This window comes from Lycorma delicatula, chromosome 1 (assembly GCF_047948215.1).
Source record: "Lycorma delicatula isolate Av1 chromosome 1, ASM4794821v1, whole genome shotgun sequence".
In the NCBI taxonomy this organism is placed as follows: domain Eukaryota; kingdom Metazoa; phylum Arthropoda; class Insecta; order Hemiptera; family Fulgoridae; genus Lycorma; species Lycorma delicatula.
The window spans coordinates 1,186,420-1,204,668 of NC_134455.1; the positions used below are offsets into that span (position 1 = coordinate 1,186,420).

General features: G+C 35.0%; 1 protein-coding gene across 4 annotated transcripts in view; it reads right to left on the reverse strand.

The window, feature by feature from the left end:
- Mvl (solute carrier family member malvolio) overlaps positions 1-18,249 on the reverse strand; it is a 188,118-nt gene that overhangs the window by 121,913 nt on the left and 47,956 nt on the right. Inside the window, exon 2 of one of the 4 annotated variants that reach the window (XM_075354613.1) lies at positions 7,818-7,934. The exons of 2 other annotated variants lie outside the window; for them this stretch is intronic. In XM_075354613.1, the coding sequence (XP_075210728.1) occupies positions 7,818-7,835 (18 nt within the window). In that variant the 5' untranslated portion in view covers positions 7,836-7,934. The remainder of the gene's footprint in view (positions 1-7,817; positions 7,935-18,249) is intronic. One more of the 4 variants, XM_075354680.1, reaches the window with a different exon arrangement.

The following is an 18,249-nucleotide window of genomic DNA, read 5'->3' on the forward strand; positions in this document are numbered from 1 at the left end:
ATGTATAAGGATTTGCTGATGATTTGGTCTTACCATCACTAAATATGAAAAAGTTAAAAAACAAATCACCAGCCTAGAAAAAATTTCCCAAAGGACTGACCTGAAAATTTCTTATGAAAAGACAGAAATAATGACCATGGATTGTATAAGCAAAATCAAAGTTAATGATAAAGAAATAAAAATAGTAGAACAATTAAAATACTTAGGTGAAATTGAGAGGAGAGTGGAAGAAGTGTTAGGAGAAGACCAATTTGGTTTCAGGAAAAGTATAGGGACAAGGGAAGCAATTTTAGGCCTCAGATTAATAGTAGAAGGAACATTAAAGAAAAACAAACCGACATACTTGACGTTTATAGACCTAGAAAAGGCATTCGATAACGTAGACTGGAATAAAATGTTCAGCATTTTAAAAAAGTTAGGGTTCAAATACAGAGATAGAAGAACAATTGCTAACACGTACAGGAACCAAACAGCAACAGTAACAATTGAAGAACATAATAAAGAAGCCGTAATAAGAAAGGGAGTCCGACCAGGATGTTCCCTATCTCCGTTACTTTTTAATCTTTACATGGAACTAGCAGTTAATGATGTTAAAGAACAATTTAGATTCGGAGTAACAGTACAAGGTGAAAAGATAAAGATGCTACGATTTGCCGATGATATAGTAATTCTAGCCGAGAGTAAAAAGGATTTAGAAGAAACAATGAACGGCATAGATGAAGTCCTACGCAAGAACTATCGCGTGAAAATAAACAAGAACAAAACAAAAGTAATGAAATGTAGTAGAAATAACAAAGATGGACCGCTGAATGTGAAAATAGGAGGAGAAAAGATTATGGAGGTAGAAGAATTTTGTTATTTGGGAAGTAGAATTACTAAAGATGGACGAAGCAGGAGCGATATAAAATGTCGAATAGCACAAGCGAAACGACCCTTCAGTAAGAAATATAATTTGTTTACATCAAAAATTAATTTAAATGTCAGGAATAGATTTTTGAAAGTGTATGTTATGGAGCGTCGCTTTATATGGAAGTGAAACTTGGACGATCGGATTATCTGACAAGAAAAGATTAGAAGCTTTTGAAATGCGGTGCTATAGGAGAATGTTAAAAATCAGACGGGTGGATAAAGTGACAAATGAAGAGGTATTACGGCAAATAGATGAAGAAAGAAGCGTTTGGAAAAATATAGTTAAAAGAAGATAGAGACTTATAGGCCACATACTAAGGCATCCTGGAATAGTCGCTTTAATATTGGAAGGACAGGTAGAAGGGAAAAATTGTGTAGGCAGGCCACGTTTGGAATATGTAAAACAAATTGTTAGGGATGTAGGATGTAGAGGGTATACTGAAATGAAACGACTAGCACTAGATAGGGAATCTTGGAGAGCTGCAACAAACCAGTCAAATGATTGAAGATAAAAAAAAAAAAAGGTGAAATCATTCACTGCAGATTGAAGGAAAAACAGAATAACTAAATTAAAAGAGCACAAAGTCTAACTTGGCAAACATACAACAGAAAATGTCTCGCAATAAAATTCACCATTATAACATAGTAGTTCTTCCGGTGTCGCTTAATGTTTGTGAGACTATCTTTCAGATTAAGAATGAGAGTAAAACGGACCGATTACTTAAAACAGAAAGTCGAATTATGAGAACTTTGAAATAAAAGTTATCAAAAGGATGGAGTCTGGTGAATTGTCACAATTGAAACAGTCTACAAACAAATCGACCCGATTCTCAGTACAATGAAAAAACGAAGGATTTCCCATTTTTTCCACATATTAAGAACGTCTGAGAACTGAATTTTAAAACAACTGGTCACAAGGAATATTAATAAAAAAACTTGTCTGTGGAAAATATGTTGGAGAAATCCAAAGAGATCTTCAAGAAATTGGCTTGAGGGTTGAGGACGCCTGTTATAAAATGAAAATTAACTACTCACTTCAAAACAATAGATCTAACGTTAAAAAATTAGAAAGACATAACAAAGTGGAGGTCACAGACGAGATTAGGAAACAACGATCCGATAGAATGAAGAAATACTGGGAAAATTGAAGGGCCAGACGAATACAGAAATTCAAGAAGAACTGAAATATGGATGACTAAATAAACAATGTGGCCTCAAAATAAAAAAAAAAATAAAAAAAGTTATAAAACTTGTGAACTTTTACAATATTACTTTAGTTAAATCGAAAGTGAAAAGTTAATTAAATACAGTTTTTTTTTTCTTTTTGGCCCCTTATTTTTTTCCATCTTTTTCTTGGGGTTAAGGGGAATTTTAGGTCAGTTGGCTTTCATAAAACCAACTTGCTTGAGGAAATGGAGGATGGAAGTTAGCTTAATTAATTAACAGTCCAGGATGAACAGTCCAAAAAATTTTTTTTATCTAACTATTTCATCCTAGTCAAAACGAGTAAGTATGCAGATATTCAATAAAACGGTCAAACAACTCCTCCATGAAAAGTAGAATCTTCTGGAAGATTAATGGAAACTTCTTTGGGGATTCAGAGAGAATATATTTCATTTTTTTCATGGAAAAAACAAGTATCAGTGCTTATACAATTTTAAATGTTAAAAAAAAATCTTACTGTTCATTTCAAGAGAGGTCAGTCACTGTACTGCTTTTTCCTCAATAATAATGTTCACTTTCACACTGCCATTAAATTTAGTAAAAGAAGTTCTAGATTATTTATCTATTTTTTAAATTTATGATTATCTAGAGTGATTCATAGTGTTTACCGGCGCTTTCTGAGCTCATTCTGTTACCGAAGATACTGGAAAAATTTCATATAAATATAGTTTAGGAAACGTTCCTTAGCGAGTTATGGTTAGTGAGAGATTTCGTCCTGATTCCTGGGCAAAGAGTGAAATAAAACCATACTGAAATTTTAGGAACCTAAATTAAGGGATAAACTTGATGGTTTCTAATGGTTTTTGACCTGGCAAATAGAATAAAATAGACATCAGAACCATAATACTATAAGACATCTTCAGCAGTTTTCTTAATATCCGACGTAAAACAGAAAAATTTGTTTTTTAAAAACACGTGTTTTGCATTTTTAATACAAAAACTTTGTTAAATGACTGATAAATACGTAAAATCCTGAGAAAATTGATGCAAAATAGCCCAATAAATAATATGCAAAAGAAAAGTTCATACGCGTGAATAGTTGGTTGCTTGTGTTACAGATGCCACCTCACAAATTAAGGAAATACCCACAAATAAAGGAAAGTTGCGGAGGGAAACGCTACCAGTCCAAAAGCGAGCAGCTAAATATATTGTATTAGAGGGACAGATTTTTGAAAGTGTACTGTAAACTTTATTAAATAAATCAGTTATATTTTAATTTTTTTAACATGTTTCAATCGTATGTTAACTTCATTTTCAGTAGTTGAACCAATTAAAAGTTTTCATGCGGTAAGAGTTAGTAATAAAATCAAATTTTTTGAATTTTTATTTGGCTGTTTTACATCAATTTTCTCAGAATTAAGTTTACATAATACAGAGTTATTAAAAGAGTTATAAAAGAATGGTGCGGTTTCAGTAATTCATAGGAAGATTTTAGGGAAATTTCTAGATGTTATATCGGTATCCCTGAAAGCCTCCAACCCAAAAGTTTGTTTATCAGCAGTTGTAACCACAACGTCAGTTCTTGTATTGTTGTTGCGGTGAGTTTAACGAGTTCTCGGATAAAGACAAAGCAAAGTGTATTTTATTGATGGCCGAACTAAAATCCGTAATTTTAGTTCAACCTGCGTGTCGAAGTGAATTCGGAAGAGATCCGCCACACAAAAATAACATAACGCGTCGGTTCAAACGATTCGAAGAAACCGGATCGGTTAAGAAATAGAAATCAACCGGCAGACCAAGTGTACCAGACGAAACGGTTGAACTATTTAGACGATCGGCAATTAGAAGTCCTGGGAAGTCCATCCCCCGTCGAAGCGTCGAATTAGGTATTCCAAAATCAACAGTTCACAAAGCTTTACATAAAAAACTGAAATTACACGCTTATAAAATCCAGATACTGCAGGAACTGAAACCCGATGACGGTGTAAAACGTTACAATTTCGCTGTTGAAATGTCGGGCAGAATAAGTGAAAACGAATCATTTTTAGACGATATAATTTTTACAGACGAAGCTACATTCCGTTTGAATGGATGCGTTAACAGACACAATTCACGAATATGGGGCTCTGAAAACCCACACGCAATTATCGAGAAACAACGCGATTCGCCCTAAGTTAATGTTTGGTGTGGCGCGATGAAAAATCGTGTAATAGAGCCTTTCTTCTTTGCTGAAAAAATGGAGTCGCGTATCTTGACATGTTAACCCGATTATTGCTTTCCTCAGCCGGATGAACTCGAAAACATTCATCGACTTCATTTCCAACAAGAAGGTGCTCCCCCGCACTTCAATGCATCGGTCACGGACGTTTTGAACGAAAAATTTGGAGATCGATGGATAGGCCGGCAAGGACCCGTACTTTGGCCTCCAAGGAGTCCAGACCTGATACCTTGCTATTTTTTCTTGCGGGGGTACATCAAGCGTTGTTTATACACAAAAAATTCGCGACCTAAACCGCTTAAAAAAAACAGGATTAATGAAGCGATGACAACCGTTAACGAAGAACTGTTAACTAATGTTTGGAGAGAAGTCGAGTATCGTTGGACATTTGTCGAGCGACTAAGGGCGCACATATTGAAATTTATTAAGTATGTAAAAAAATGTTTGAGACGACAAATTTGAAAAATAAAAAACATAAACTGTAAGTAATTCTGTTTTAATTTAAACCATGTTCAAAACCGCACCATTCTTTTATGATGACTCTGCACATTGTACGCATCGATTAGTTATTTAGCAAAGTTTTTGTATTATAAACATAAAATACGTGGTTTTAGACAACAAATTTTTGTGTTTTACGTCGGATATTAAGAAAACTACTGAAGATATGATTCTAAAACCAATTTTATTCAATTTTTCTTTCAGGCCAAAAACGATAAGAAACCATCAAGTTTACTCCTTAATTTCGGTTACTAGAATTTCGATACGGTTTTATTTCATTCTTTGCCCAGGAATCAGAACGAAATCTTTCGCTAACTGTAACTCGCAGACGGAACGTTTCCGAACCCATGTGTATATGAAATTTTTCTATTATTTTCGGTGATAGAATGAGCATAGAAAGCGCCGGTAACACTACGTGAATCACTCTATATAGCAGTGAGGTTTGAAGTCTGCTAAACATTTCGGTAATCAAGAAAGCTACGGTTAAAATTTTTTTAGCGTCGATTCAGTAGTTTTCGCGGTTATCGGAAACAAACGAAAAATACGAAGATTCTTAGTAATTAAATTTATAAAATTTGGCTCGGTTAGTATTTAAAAATTTAATTAAAATAAATTACACTTTTAGATATTACAAAACTATAACAGAAACAAGATAATTGTAGACGGAAAACCTATTTCTACACTCACTAAAAATCATCCGAAAATTAATATGTGATCTTTTGTTTTATAGACATGTTTAACTCGTGTAATTTTGATGATTAAAACATCGCCAATATGAAAATATCTAGTTGAACATAAGATTGCCGCTCCGTTGCGCAGGCCGCTGTTTTGAAATTCTTTTTTTTTTGTCTTCAGTCATTTGACTGGTTTGATGCAGTTCTCCAAGATTCCCTATCTAGTGCTAGTCGTTTCATTTCAGTATACCCTCTACATCCTACATTCCTAACAATTTGTTTTACATATTCCAAACGTGGCCTGCCTACACAATTTTTTCCTTCTACCTGTCCTTCCAATATTAAAGCGACTATTCCAGGATGCCTTAGTATGTGGCCTATAAGTCTGTCTCTTTTTTTAACTATATTTTTCCAAACGCTTCTTTCTTCATCTATTTGCCGCAATACCTCTTCATTTGTCACTTTATCCACCCGTCTGATTTTTAACATTCTCCTATAGCACCGCATTTCAAAAGCTTCTAATCTTTTCTTCTCAGATACTCCGATCGTCCAAGTTTCACTTCCATATAAAGCGACGCTCCAAACATACACTTTCAAAAATCTTTTCCTGACATTTAAATTAATTTTTGATGTAAACAAATTACATTTCTTACTGAAGGCTCGTTTAGCTTGTGCTATTCGGCATTTTATATCGCTCCTGCTTCGTCCATCTTTAGTAATTCTACTTCCCAAATAACAAAATTCTTCTACCTCCATAATCTTTTCTCCTCCTATTTTCACATTCAGCGGTCCATCTTTGTTATTTCTACTACATTTCATTACTTTTGTTTTGTTCTTGTTTATTTTCACGCGATAGTTCTTGCGTAGGACTTCATCTATGCCGTTCATTGTTTCTTCTAAATCCTTTTTACTCTCGGCTAGAATTACTATATCATCAGCAAATCGTAGCATCTTTATCTTTTCACCTTGTACTGTTACTCCGAATCTAAATTGTTCTTTAACATCATTAACTGCTAGTTCCATGTAAAGATTAAAAAGTAACGGAGATAGGGAACATCCTGGTCGGACTCCATTTCTTATTACGGCTTCTTTCTTATGTTCTTCAATTGTTACTGTTGCTGTTTGGTTCCTGTACGTGTTAGCAATTGTTCTTCTATCTCTGTATTTGAACCCTAACTTTTTTAAAATGTTGAACATTTTATTCCAGTCTACGTTATCGAATAACACAATAAGCACATTTTTAAATATTATATACTCCATTAATAGTAAAACTGCGAAAATTGTAAGAACTTTAAGTAATATGATATTCATTTCCAACACAGTCGGTAAAAAAATAAAATAAAAAAATTAACGAGTTTGATATAAAACTTTTTGCAAAAAACTTATTAATTTTTTTATCGTGCAGAATAGAAGAAACCCCTTTAAACATTAGAAAAGGCTTTGCTTATTTTTTAATTTTTTTGTTAAAACCAACAGTTCTTTGAGTTATTTGAAAAGTACGATACAGAAAATTTTGAACGCTAATTAAACCTGGAAATAAAAATGATCTACTGTTTGTAGTAACAAACTTTAAAAGATTAGAAAAGAAATGTTTGTGGTAGAATCTTAAAAAACTAATATTTCTTACGAAGTAAAAATAGTTTTTTATAAAATATACAACCACGAATATAGTTTGACGAACTGTAAAGACATCCAGGTTTAATTTGATTAAAGAGGAATGTGTAGAAGAGTAGAAAGAAAAATACTGGAAAAAGTAAAACAGATAACTGGGGGAGTACAGGATGTAAGAAATGTGTAGGGGTTGAAAGATTAGTACGGAACAGAAAGAATTTGGAAAATTATCGAACAAGTCAAATGATTTACGACGCAGAAAAGATGGATGCTATTAAAAAAAGTACGCAGTTAAGTCTGATGTTACGTCGTTTGGGCGAGTCGAGTTAGATTTCGCTACGGAATACTATAACAAAATATTTTTTGCCTATTTTCCTTAACTAAAGATAAATGGAATTATTAATAGAGATATGAATAAAATGCCGTTTCTGAGATTATCGAACTATTTAATTATATAATGAAGTCATCACAATTTAAAAAAAAAATTTATAATCATAAACGTGCTTATAATACTACGATTGAGCTACATCGCATTTTTCTAATAAAAAATTTAATTGAAAAGTTTATGCATTGTAAAATTAAATAAGCCATTTATAATGAAAAAATTATCAATTAAAATTGCGTATTTTAAAGTTTCGTCATAGTTTTCTGCTTTGTTATCTTTGATTAAAATAGGCTATAACGAATGTGTTATGTAAATTTATTATATGCACATAAGAAACGTGAATCACGTAATTACATACCTTGGTACTTACATACATCTACTGTAGATCTATCTAATTACAGATGTATTTCCTTATTAGAGTACAACTCCGCTATAACGCGGATTATAATCTGTCCCCCAAAAAATATCTGAATATCTGAAAAAAATAAAATAGGATGAAGAAATGCTAGTCATCCTACCACTGTATTCGATATTGGTGTAAAACCCACCATAAATTCGTTTAAATTTTCAACAATACTCTTCTAATACAACATCTGTCAATTAGTCACCACCAATTTTAAAGCCTTGGGAATACCCAAAAATATTATTCAATAAAACTAAACTTTTTTTTGTCTTCAGTCATTTGACTGGTTTGATGCAGCTCTCCAAGATTCCCTATCTAGTGCTAGTCGTTTCATTTCAGTATACCCTCTACATCGTACATCCCTAACAATTTGTTTTACGTATTCCAGACGTGGCCTACACCGACATTTTGTCGTGCGCGTAGGGGAAACGATTTCCTCCACCAGAGAAATAGCCGCTGGGGTTCCCCAAGGAGCAATACTTTCCCCGTTCTTGTACACTTTGTACGTGAACGATATGCCGCTGTCGGAAGGGGTCAAAACGGCCCTTTACGCAGACGACACGGCATATTTCTACGAATCCGGAAATGTGGATTACGCGGTCCGGAGGCTCCAAAGGCAGCTGGACTTGGTGGAACCGTGGCTCGACATGTGGAGAATCAGGGTCAACGGTGAAAAATCGGTGGCCGTGTTGTTCACATGCAAGACACGAAAACCGACCAGAGAGCTGGAAATCTCAGGGGAGAAAATCCCTTTTGAGAAAACAGTTAAGTACCTGGGGGTGGTGTTGGACAGGCGGCTTACCTTCGGCGAACATGTAAATTATGCGACCCGGAGGGCTAAGGCCGCCAGAGCCTCGCTATACCCAGTGCTGAACAGTGCCAGCCCGTACCCACTGGCAACTAAGCTTCTCATTTTTCGGCTGTACGTACTGCCGATTCTAACATATGCTTACCCGGCATGGGGGGCAGTGTTGAGCTCCTCGCTTCAAAAGAAGATCGAGGCCGTCCAAAACATCGCGTTGCGGACGATCTTTGGAGCTCCGTGGTTCGTCAGGAACGCCACTCTCCGATCTGATGCGAGATTTCAATCCGTGTCCGAGGTGGGGGTGGCGCAGGCGCGCAGACTGTTCGGGAGAGCGGCTGTGTCCGAACACAGTCATCTTCGGGACATCTGCCGAGAGGACCCAACTCCGACAGTTGTAAGGAAGCGGCCTCACGCCGTACTGGACGAACCACCGTGATGGTGCGGTGCGGTAGCCGAAAATCGACAAACCAGGCCTAGGGGCCTCCATATCGCATGAGCCATAAACGGAATAGTGCGTCAGACGCGTTTCCGGGGTCGCGAGTGAATAGTTTTCGCGAGTTATATAGTTTGAAGACGTCAAATACGGTAAGTCGCGCATAAAACAAAAACGCGGTCATAATTTTTAAAATTTAAAAAATTTTTTTTTTCCGCGTGTGTTTTGTTCTGTTTCTCTTGTTTCAGAAACGGGAGAAACGTGGATGTGGAACGACTCGTCGTGCCGTCTCATCCTGCCAGTCGAAAGAAAAGTAAAAATTAAATTTTTTTTTTTTTTTTTCGTGTGTGGTTCTGCTTCTTTTGTTGCAGATACCAACAGCCACCACAAAAACAAATGGTTTCTTCACTGCGGCCACGCGGTCCCCCCAACCCCTTCTCAGACACACGTGTGTCTGAAGGTTAATAATTACGTGGAGTGAGTAATTTCTGTTTACTTCTTTCCAGAAAATCGCCGCTCCAAAACCGCGATCGCGAATAGGTATCACCATTTGTAAGTTCCCTATTACTTTCCTTTGCTTTCAAGAAAGAAGAAAGAGGGAACGAGCCCAGCAGCCACCTGCCCAGCAGACACCTGCTCAGCAGTCACCTGCCCAGCAGCCACTGACAGCACAGAAGAACGAAGAAACCTGCACTTTCCCCCGTTCAGCCCTTCGGGGCTTCGGGCATTCCAAGGTTAATGGTATGTAACTTCGGTTACTACCAATTCTTGGAAAGTGCAGGCCAAAGAAGAACGAAGAGGTCTTCGGAAGAAGAAGAGGGAGAAGATGAAGATGAAGAAGAAGGAAGACCAGCCACTCGTCTCAACATCACGGACTGGAGTCCGGAACAGAGCCCAGCAGAGATGCGTCCTGAAGGGCAGCCATACCAGAAGCGGATAAAGAGCTTCTACACAACCTCTCCTTTTCAAAACTTACAGTAAGATAAAACAACCCAGCAATTGCGACTCCTCCGGAAAAGGGGAGGCATTGCTCCCTCCTTACAGGTAGTGCCCCGTTGTGGTGTATTCCTGCTAGCCTATTAAAGAGTTAGCACCGAAAGGACTTCAGTGGACGGTCTGAAGGGGAATTACGTCGGGAGGACAGGCTTTATAAGCCTAGCCTTCCGCGGTCGGCCCGTAAAATGGGTTCGATAACGCTGGTTTAACAACGGATTGGAATGCAATTAAATCCGTCCTAAAACACTAAATAATAATAAACAAAACTTGAAAAAATTAGACCCGCTATTTAAAATTAACCCTTTTAAAAAAACAAGCCCGATTAGAATGATCCAGCAGCAAGGGACTCTGTCCAGGTTCTGCGATGGAGTAGGGAGTAATAAACTCCTGCCAACTTTGCATTCCACGTGGCCTACCTACACAATTTTTCCCTTCTACCTGTCCTTCCAATATTAAAGCGACTATTCCAGGATGCCTTAGTATGTGGCCTATAAGTCTGTCTCTTCTTTTAACTATATTTTTCCAAACGCTTCTTTCTTCATCTATTTGCCGCAATACCTCTTCATTTGTCACTTTATCCACCCGTCTGATTTGTAACATTCTCCTATAGCACCGCATTTCAAAAGCTTCTAATCTTTTCTTCTCAGATACTCCGATCGTCCAAGTTTCACTTCCATATAAAGCGACACTCCAAACATACACTTTCAAAAATCTTTTCCTGACGTTTAAATTAATTTTTGATGTAAACAAATTATATTTCTTACTGAAGGGTCGTTTCGCTTGTGCTATTCGGCATTTTATATCGCTCCTGCTTCATCCATCTTTAGTAATTCTAATTCCCAAATAACTAAATTCTTCTACCTCCATAATCTTTTCTCCTCCTATTTTCACATTCAGCTGTCCATCTTTGTTATTTCTACTACATTTCATTACTTTTGTTTTTTTCTTGTTTATTTTCATGCGATAGTTCTTGCGTAGGACTTCATCTATGCCGTTCATTGTTTCTGAACAACTTGTGACTAGTTAAACTAATTGTTATGTATTCTTCACATTTATCTGCCCCTGCTTTCTTTGGTATCATGACTATAACACTTTTTTCAAGTCTGACGGAAATTCCCCTTTTTCATAAATATTACACACCAGTTTGTATAATCTATCAATCGCTTCCTCACCTGCACTGCGCAGTAAAATATGTGGCTCTCTGCATTTTCACATAGCAAAAATTATTTACGAGTTCGAAAATTGGAAGATAAAGCTTTATTATTATTTCTTGGCAATTGCTTTGCTCATCCGCCTACTGACTTGCTGAAATCTAAAGATGGGAAAATAATCGCAATGTTTTTATCCAAGAACACCAGCCAGTATTTGATCCAACCATTAAACTGAGGAGTTTAAAGCTTATTACCGACGAGAGCTACTGACCGCTATCGTTAACTCAGAATTACAAGTAACAGAATTTCTTAAAACTGTATCATTAAACAAATGTTGTATACAGCACTGGAACAGCATGGAGTAACGTAAATTCTATTACAATTAGAAATTGTTGATCGGTATTGTCACAGAGTAATACAGAAGACACTGAAACAGGAAATGTTCATATTTTTGCTGACGAACACCCCAACACGCACTGGAATTGTCTAATTCAACCGGGCAAGAATTGTCTGTAAGTGATCTCAATGAGTGGGTTCATGAAGACAATTAAACACCCGTTGCCATGACCGGGTGTTTAATTGTCATGACCCGGTTACATGACCGACGAAGAAATTGTAAACTCCGTTCTACAACCTGACAATAATTTGTCGGAGGAAGAAGGGGAACGTGTTGCAGAGGTCGCTGTTACGGAAGCTTTACCAGGCCTAGAAGTACCAGGCTAAGAATTGGACATAGACGCCTAACTTCATCCTACCTATTTCAAGGATTACAACAACCTATCTAGTCTTGTGGAAGCCTAAGTACATCATTGAAGACTATGAAGACTAATCTTCACACCTTTCTAAGATCCAGATGCGCGCTGCAAGACATCATCAAAGAAGACCTTGTGAATAAACAGCTAGCTAGCAATAGACTCAGATTTCTAAAGGTTGTGAAGCTTTTTAGTAGTGTATAAAATATTGTGATTAAAAATAATGTAATTTTTCCCTGTAACTGTGATTAAATGCAATAAACAGATTATAGGCCTCTGTGGCCAAGCTTCAGAATTAAAAAAAAAATGTATATATATATATATATATATATATATATATATATATATATATATATATATATATAATAATAATAATAATAATAATAAAATAGTATATTTGCGATAAAAACAACTGTATTACTCTTGATTATCCTATCTTTCATTAGCACAAGTAAACAGAAATGTTCCTGCTGCTTCGCCGGGATAAAAAAATCTCATTTTTCCTGGTTATATCTATAAACTACAAGTATATATTTAAAATAGTTTGGTACTACGGTTCTGAATTTTTTACATTCCATCTTTAAAACGTATGTACTAATTCTTATAGAATGATTCAAGTTATATTTACGGTATTATACTTTTAAAAGGGGAATTACAGTTGAATATAACACAAGATAATTAATTCTAAGAATAGATGACTGTCAGTGTAATTTCCAACTCGTGAAATATTACTAAAAACTATTTTAATAGTTATTCTTAAGCTTTTACGACGATATTAAAATTTAAAACAAAGACTAGTCAAATTCAAGTTTAGCATATGTCGTAAAATATGAATTTGTTATAAAAAAATTGTGAATTATTATTAAATTAATTTACAATATATTATTATTATATCGCACATCACATTAAATTTAAGATAAATATAGAATAGCTATTATATACGAGTAGATTTAATCTATTTAACTATGTATTTTGTTTATATACTGCTAAGAAGTGCTAAATTCTCATTCACGTATTGCTCCGTTCCATGTTGAGCCGGTTGGTGCTGCACTCTAGCATCTACTAGCGCTGGCCGGCGAGTTAGTCTCGTACGATGGATAGTTTATGATGGACCACTGAATGTGAAAATAGGAGGAGAAAAGATTATGGAAGTAGAAGAATTTTGTTATTTGGGAAGTAGAATTACTAAAGATGGACGAAGCAGGAGCGATATAAAATGCCGAATAGCACAAGCTAAACGAGCCTTCAGTAAGAAATATAAATTGTTTACATCAAAAATTAATTTAAAAGTCAGGAAAAGATTTTTGAAAGTGTATGTTTGGAGTGTCGCTTTATATGGAAGTGAAACTTGGACGATCGGAGTATCTGAGAAGAAAAGATTAGAAGCTTTTGAAATGCGATGCTAAGGAGAATGTTAAAAATCAGATGGGTGGATAAAGTAACAAATGAGAGGTATTGCGGCAAATAGATGAAGAAAGAAGCATTTGGAAAAATATAGTTAAAAGAAGAGACAGAGTTATAGGCCACATACTAAGGCATCCTGGAATAGTCGCTTTAATATTGGAAGGACAGGTAGAAGGAAAAAATTGTGTAGGCAGGCCACGTTTGGAATATGTAAAACAAATTGTTAGGGATGTAGGATGTAGAGGGTATACTGAAATGAAACGACTGGCACTAGATAGGGAATCTTGGAGAACTGCATCAAACCAGTCAAATGACTGAAGACAAAAAAAAAAGTAGTTTAAAGTCTAATGTAGCTTATAGTTTTTACTGATAATGTTCAATGGTATTATTCTGACTAATGTGTCATTTATTCATCAGTCTAATATGACTTGTAGTTCTTGATGTTCAAAAAATGTCTAATGTGGCAGATTAAATTTAATTATTCAAGAAGAATATGTTTTAATTCATTTCATCATCTCAACCATCATTTCAAAATACAGTCCATACTCGCTCTACAACTTAACATGTATGTTGTTTTAATTTTTAAGCTACAATAGAGTTGTCTTAGTATTGCTCGGACCCGATTTTTCGAAGAAAAATACGTGTTAATTTCGGTTGTGTAGTGTGAGTGGGGAGTGAAAATGAATTTTCTTTACGTTTTGAATTAGGAGTGTGAAAATACCATTCACTTAAATTAGGGTTTCCTTCAACAGGCCTATGTATAAAATTTTGTGGCTTGAAAATCTCCAAAACTATTAAACCAATTTCATTGAAACCTAAATATGCTGTATCAATGTTTCTGAAATTGTGGATGTGAAAATTTTAGAAGATTGGTTGAGTTGTTACGCTCAATATAAGGTTGAAAAAAATGTAGGTTATGTTGAATAGTGTATTTTTCATACGCGCTTATGAAATGAGTTAGAGTAGTGAATGAATTGAAATTTGATGCTTGTGTGTAGCTTCTACTCGTCAATCGAATGTATTGTGTTTCTAACTGTGAAATAATGAGGGCGTTGTTCTTGCGCAAAAAGTCGCCGTTCTTGCACAAAACTGCACAAGAAGTGTTTTTAAATGTGTTCTTATAGATTTGTGCAGCATATTAAGGTTTTTATGTACTGTGCTGCTGCACTTCTCTTCCATTCGATAAGACTTTCCCGCTTAGATTATTTATCTTAAGAAGTTTACCACGGCTAAAAGGGGCAAGAGAAGACCATCTGTAAAAATAATAATTATTATTATTGTCTAATCAGGCAAAATTATGACTTTTTATTAAGTTATTTAAATAAAGAATAAAAATGCCATCGCACATTAGACTGGTAGTAAAAAACCTGTTAAAAGTAAATCGGTAATTTTTAAACCCCCCTTTTTGAGACAAGAATGAATATAGAGTAGTATCAAAGAGTATTTGCATGCAATGTAAAAAGTGAAATATGTCCTTCCTTTATGAGTGTGATGAAATGATTTCAAATTATATAGGATCCAAAACACAATTTGAAAAGACTTTTTCATAAAACAGTGAAGTCACTGTCTCTTGCAATAAATATTAATATTTAAATACTTCAATCCGTATAAAATTTATAAAAGTGCAACAGTGGCAGTCGGGGAACGGCGCTTCCCCTATAGCATGGAAATATGCGCGGAAGTACCCGTGACCCATTAAAAACTGAGTTATTTCGTACTCCACCTTTCCATGCCGCCCGTCTGTACATGGTCTGACCAGAGGAATAAGAAGACTTGCGGTCCCAGGACTCTTCCAGGCGAGGAACGTGCGAGTCCGTTTCTCCCCGGCAACTGTCTCCCAGTCTTTGCCTGGCCGTCGCCTCCTGTAGGCCGCCTGGCGCCCCCTTGCCAAAACAGCAATGGGTATAAGGCCGGCGACCACCAGAACGGCAACGTCGAAAACCGTCTGATACGCGGAAGCGACTCGCAAGGCAGCGGTGCGTTGCACCTGAACGAAATCACTAAAAGCCCATTTCCTATATTCACAACTGGATTTCTTTCCACCAAAAGAAAAGGGGTAGTAAGTGATGGTAAATGTTTCCATCAAGATATTTTAGTGTTTGAAAACCTCTACAAAGGCAAATGGTGTGTTAATATGGTAGATGATTAGTCTTGGACTTTAATTCGAGATGTAACTGAGGCTACCCAAAAAAGGAGAGCATCAGCCAAGAAGTTTTAACGAAAGTACACGATATACCACAACATTAGTTGTGGTATATTAATTTTTATATGCCTTTAATGTGCCATTTTCATTACAGTAAGGGTGATAGAAAGTTTCTAATTACAGATTTGTAATCTACGCAAAAAAAAATGCAAAGGTATCACACTTAAACATTAAAAAGGTTTTATTTTGTATATCAGTGTTATTGGAGTTAGACAAAACTCATTGCCAAAGACTGTCTTCCGTATATAATCCTAAAGTAATATAGTTGTAATAATCTTAGTATAAAAAAATTAAGAACAAAAACTTATAAATCTTATAATATTCAAAGTAGACAGTATATAAAGATTATATTCCAATTTACAGTGAAATAATTGATATCACACACTTTTATATTTTCATATAAATTCTAGCTATGAAAGAGGTATATTTTAATAAAAAAACGTATTTCCATAAAAAAAAAAAAAAAAAAAAATAGTAAATTTGCAGTGTACATAATCAAAAATCAAATAAAAGAACTTACAAAACGTTTAATAATAAAAAAAGAAATCATATAAGCGTACTTTCCAATGTACAATAAAAAAAATTATTCCCCAACATCTAAATCTTCCCACACGTATTCCACTTAAAAAAAACGAGATAACAGTATCTGTACTTGAAGATAATTATTTAAAAAGAATTGAAATTGTATGATAGCTCAAATAATATTCACAGTTGTAATAATATTCACATGGAATTTTATCCACGTGGTCAGTAATACTCGTATTATGTCTACCCTACTCTCTTTTCCTGTTTAGCCTCCGGTAACTACCGTTTAGATAATACTTCAGAGGATGATATGTATGAGTGTGAATGAAGTGTAGTCTTGTACATTCTTAGTTCGACCATACCTGAGATGCGTGGTTAATTGAAACTCAACCACCAAAGAACAACGGGATCCACGATCTAGTATTCAAGTCCGTGTAAAAATAACTGGCTTTACTAGGACTTGAACGCTGGACTTCCAAATAAGCTGATTTGGGAAGACGCGTTCACCACTAGACCAACCCGGTGGGTTAGGCAACGGGAACCTCTCTCTTATTTCCTCTCTCTTTTTTCCTGTTTAGTCTCCGGTAACTACCGTTTAGATAATTCTTCAGAGGATGAATGAGGATGATATGTATGACTGTAAATGAAGTATAGTCTTGTACATTCTCAGTTCGACCATTCCTGAGATGTGTGGTTAATTGAAACCCAACCACCAAAGAACACCGGTATCCACGATCTAGTATTCAAGTCCGTGTAAAAATAGCTGGCTTTACTAGGACTTGAACGCTGTAACTCTCGACTTCCAAATCAGCTGATTTGGGAAGACGCGTTAACCACTAGACCAACCCGGTGGGTCTATGCAACGGATCCTGTTTTCGTATAACTTAACACAGTACTCAGATTACGGAAAAAATCAAGCTTATTAAAAATATCTGGCTTTACTAGGACTTGAACGCTGGAACTCTCGACTTCCAAATCAGCTGATTTGGGAAGACGCGTTAACCACTAGACCAACCCGGTGGGTCTATGCAACGGATCCTGTTTTCGTATAACTTAACACAGTACTCAGATTACGGAAAAAATCAAGCTTATTATAATTCTGTTGCCACTTTTAATAAACTGCCGAATTATTTGAAAATTTTCCCAATTTATTTAAATATAATTGAACGTTTTTAGTTCAAGGAAAAATATTATTTTGTTATGAATTTTTAAATAATATTAATTAAAAGAAATAAAAAAAAATCACAATTTATCTGCATCCCGTTCATAAACATTTCTTAAAATAATTTTCAATAGCGTCATCTAAATTGCGAATTATTTTATAGTGAATTTTTATACTTAATATATTTAGCTTAACATTATTTTTTGTGTTTGTATTTAATTAAGTAATATGGACTAAACACTTCTATTTTTTATCGTACATTTGTTTTTAAATTTATATTTTATTTATATCTAAGTGATGCATATAATGAAATTTATGTTCAGATCAGAGTAAAGATTTATCTATTTAACAATAATATACCTTGATAAAAACAATAAAAAGATGTACACAAAAAGTTAAATTATACATAGTGTTCCGGGACGTCTTAATTAAATTTAAGGAACTGATTCAGACATGAAAATAAAAAAAAGTTCTTTCGAACAAATCTCCTATACGATTTCATTTCCCCTCTGTCCGCCATTTTGTGTATTTTCAGTAAAAATGTATACTTTAAGAATATATTAAGATATTTTAATGAAATCTGATCTACATCTACCCAACAACATCTACAAAATGTATAAGTTTGAAAATTCCAAAATGGTGGGGAATTAATATTTTTTAATCATTACGGATGCTGTAAATATTAGCTTTATCGAATTATGTTATATATATATATATATATATATATATATATGAAATAGTTTTATTGTAAATAAAATGACACCTTATTTATTCAAATTGGTTGAGAACAGCAAAAATATGGCTGAAATTGTTAAAGCAGATTGCAAATATTATCCAGTGTGAAAATTTGTGTCGGTTTTTACTTCCTTCACTAATTAAATTAAAAATAATTTATAATAATTCTACTATTAAATTTTGGAAAACAAGGGAGTTGACTGGAAAGAGAGGTGACTAAT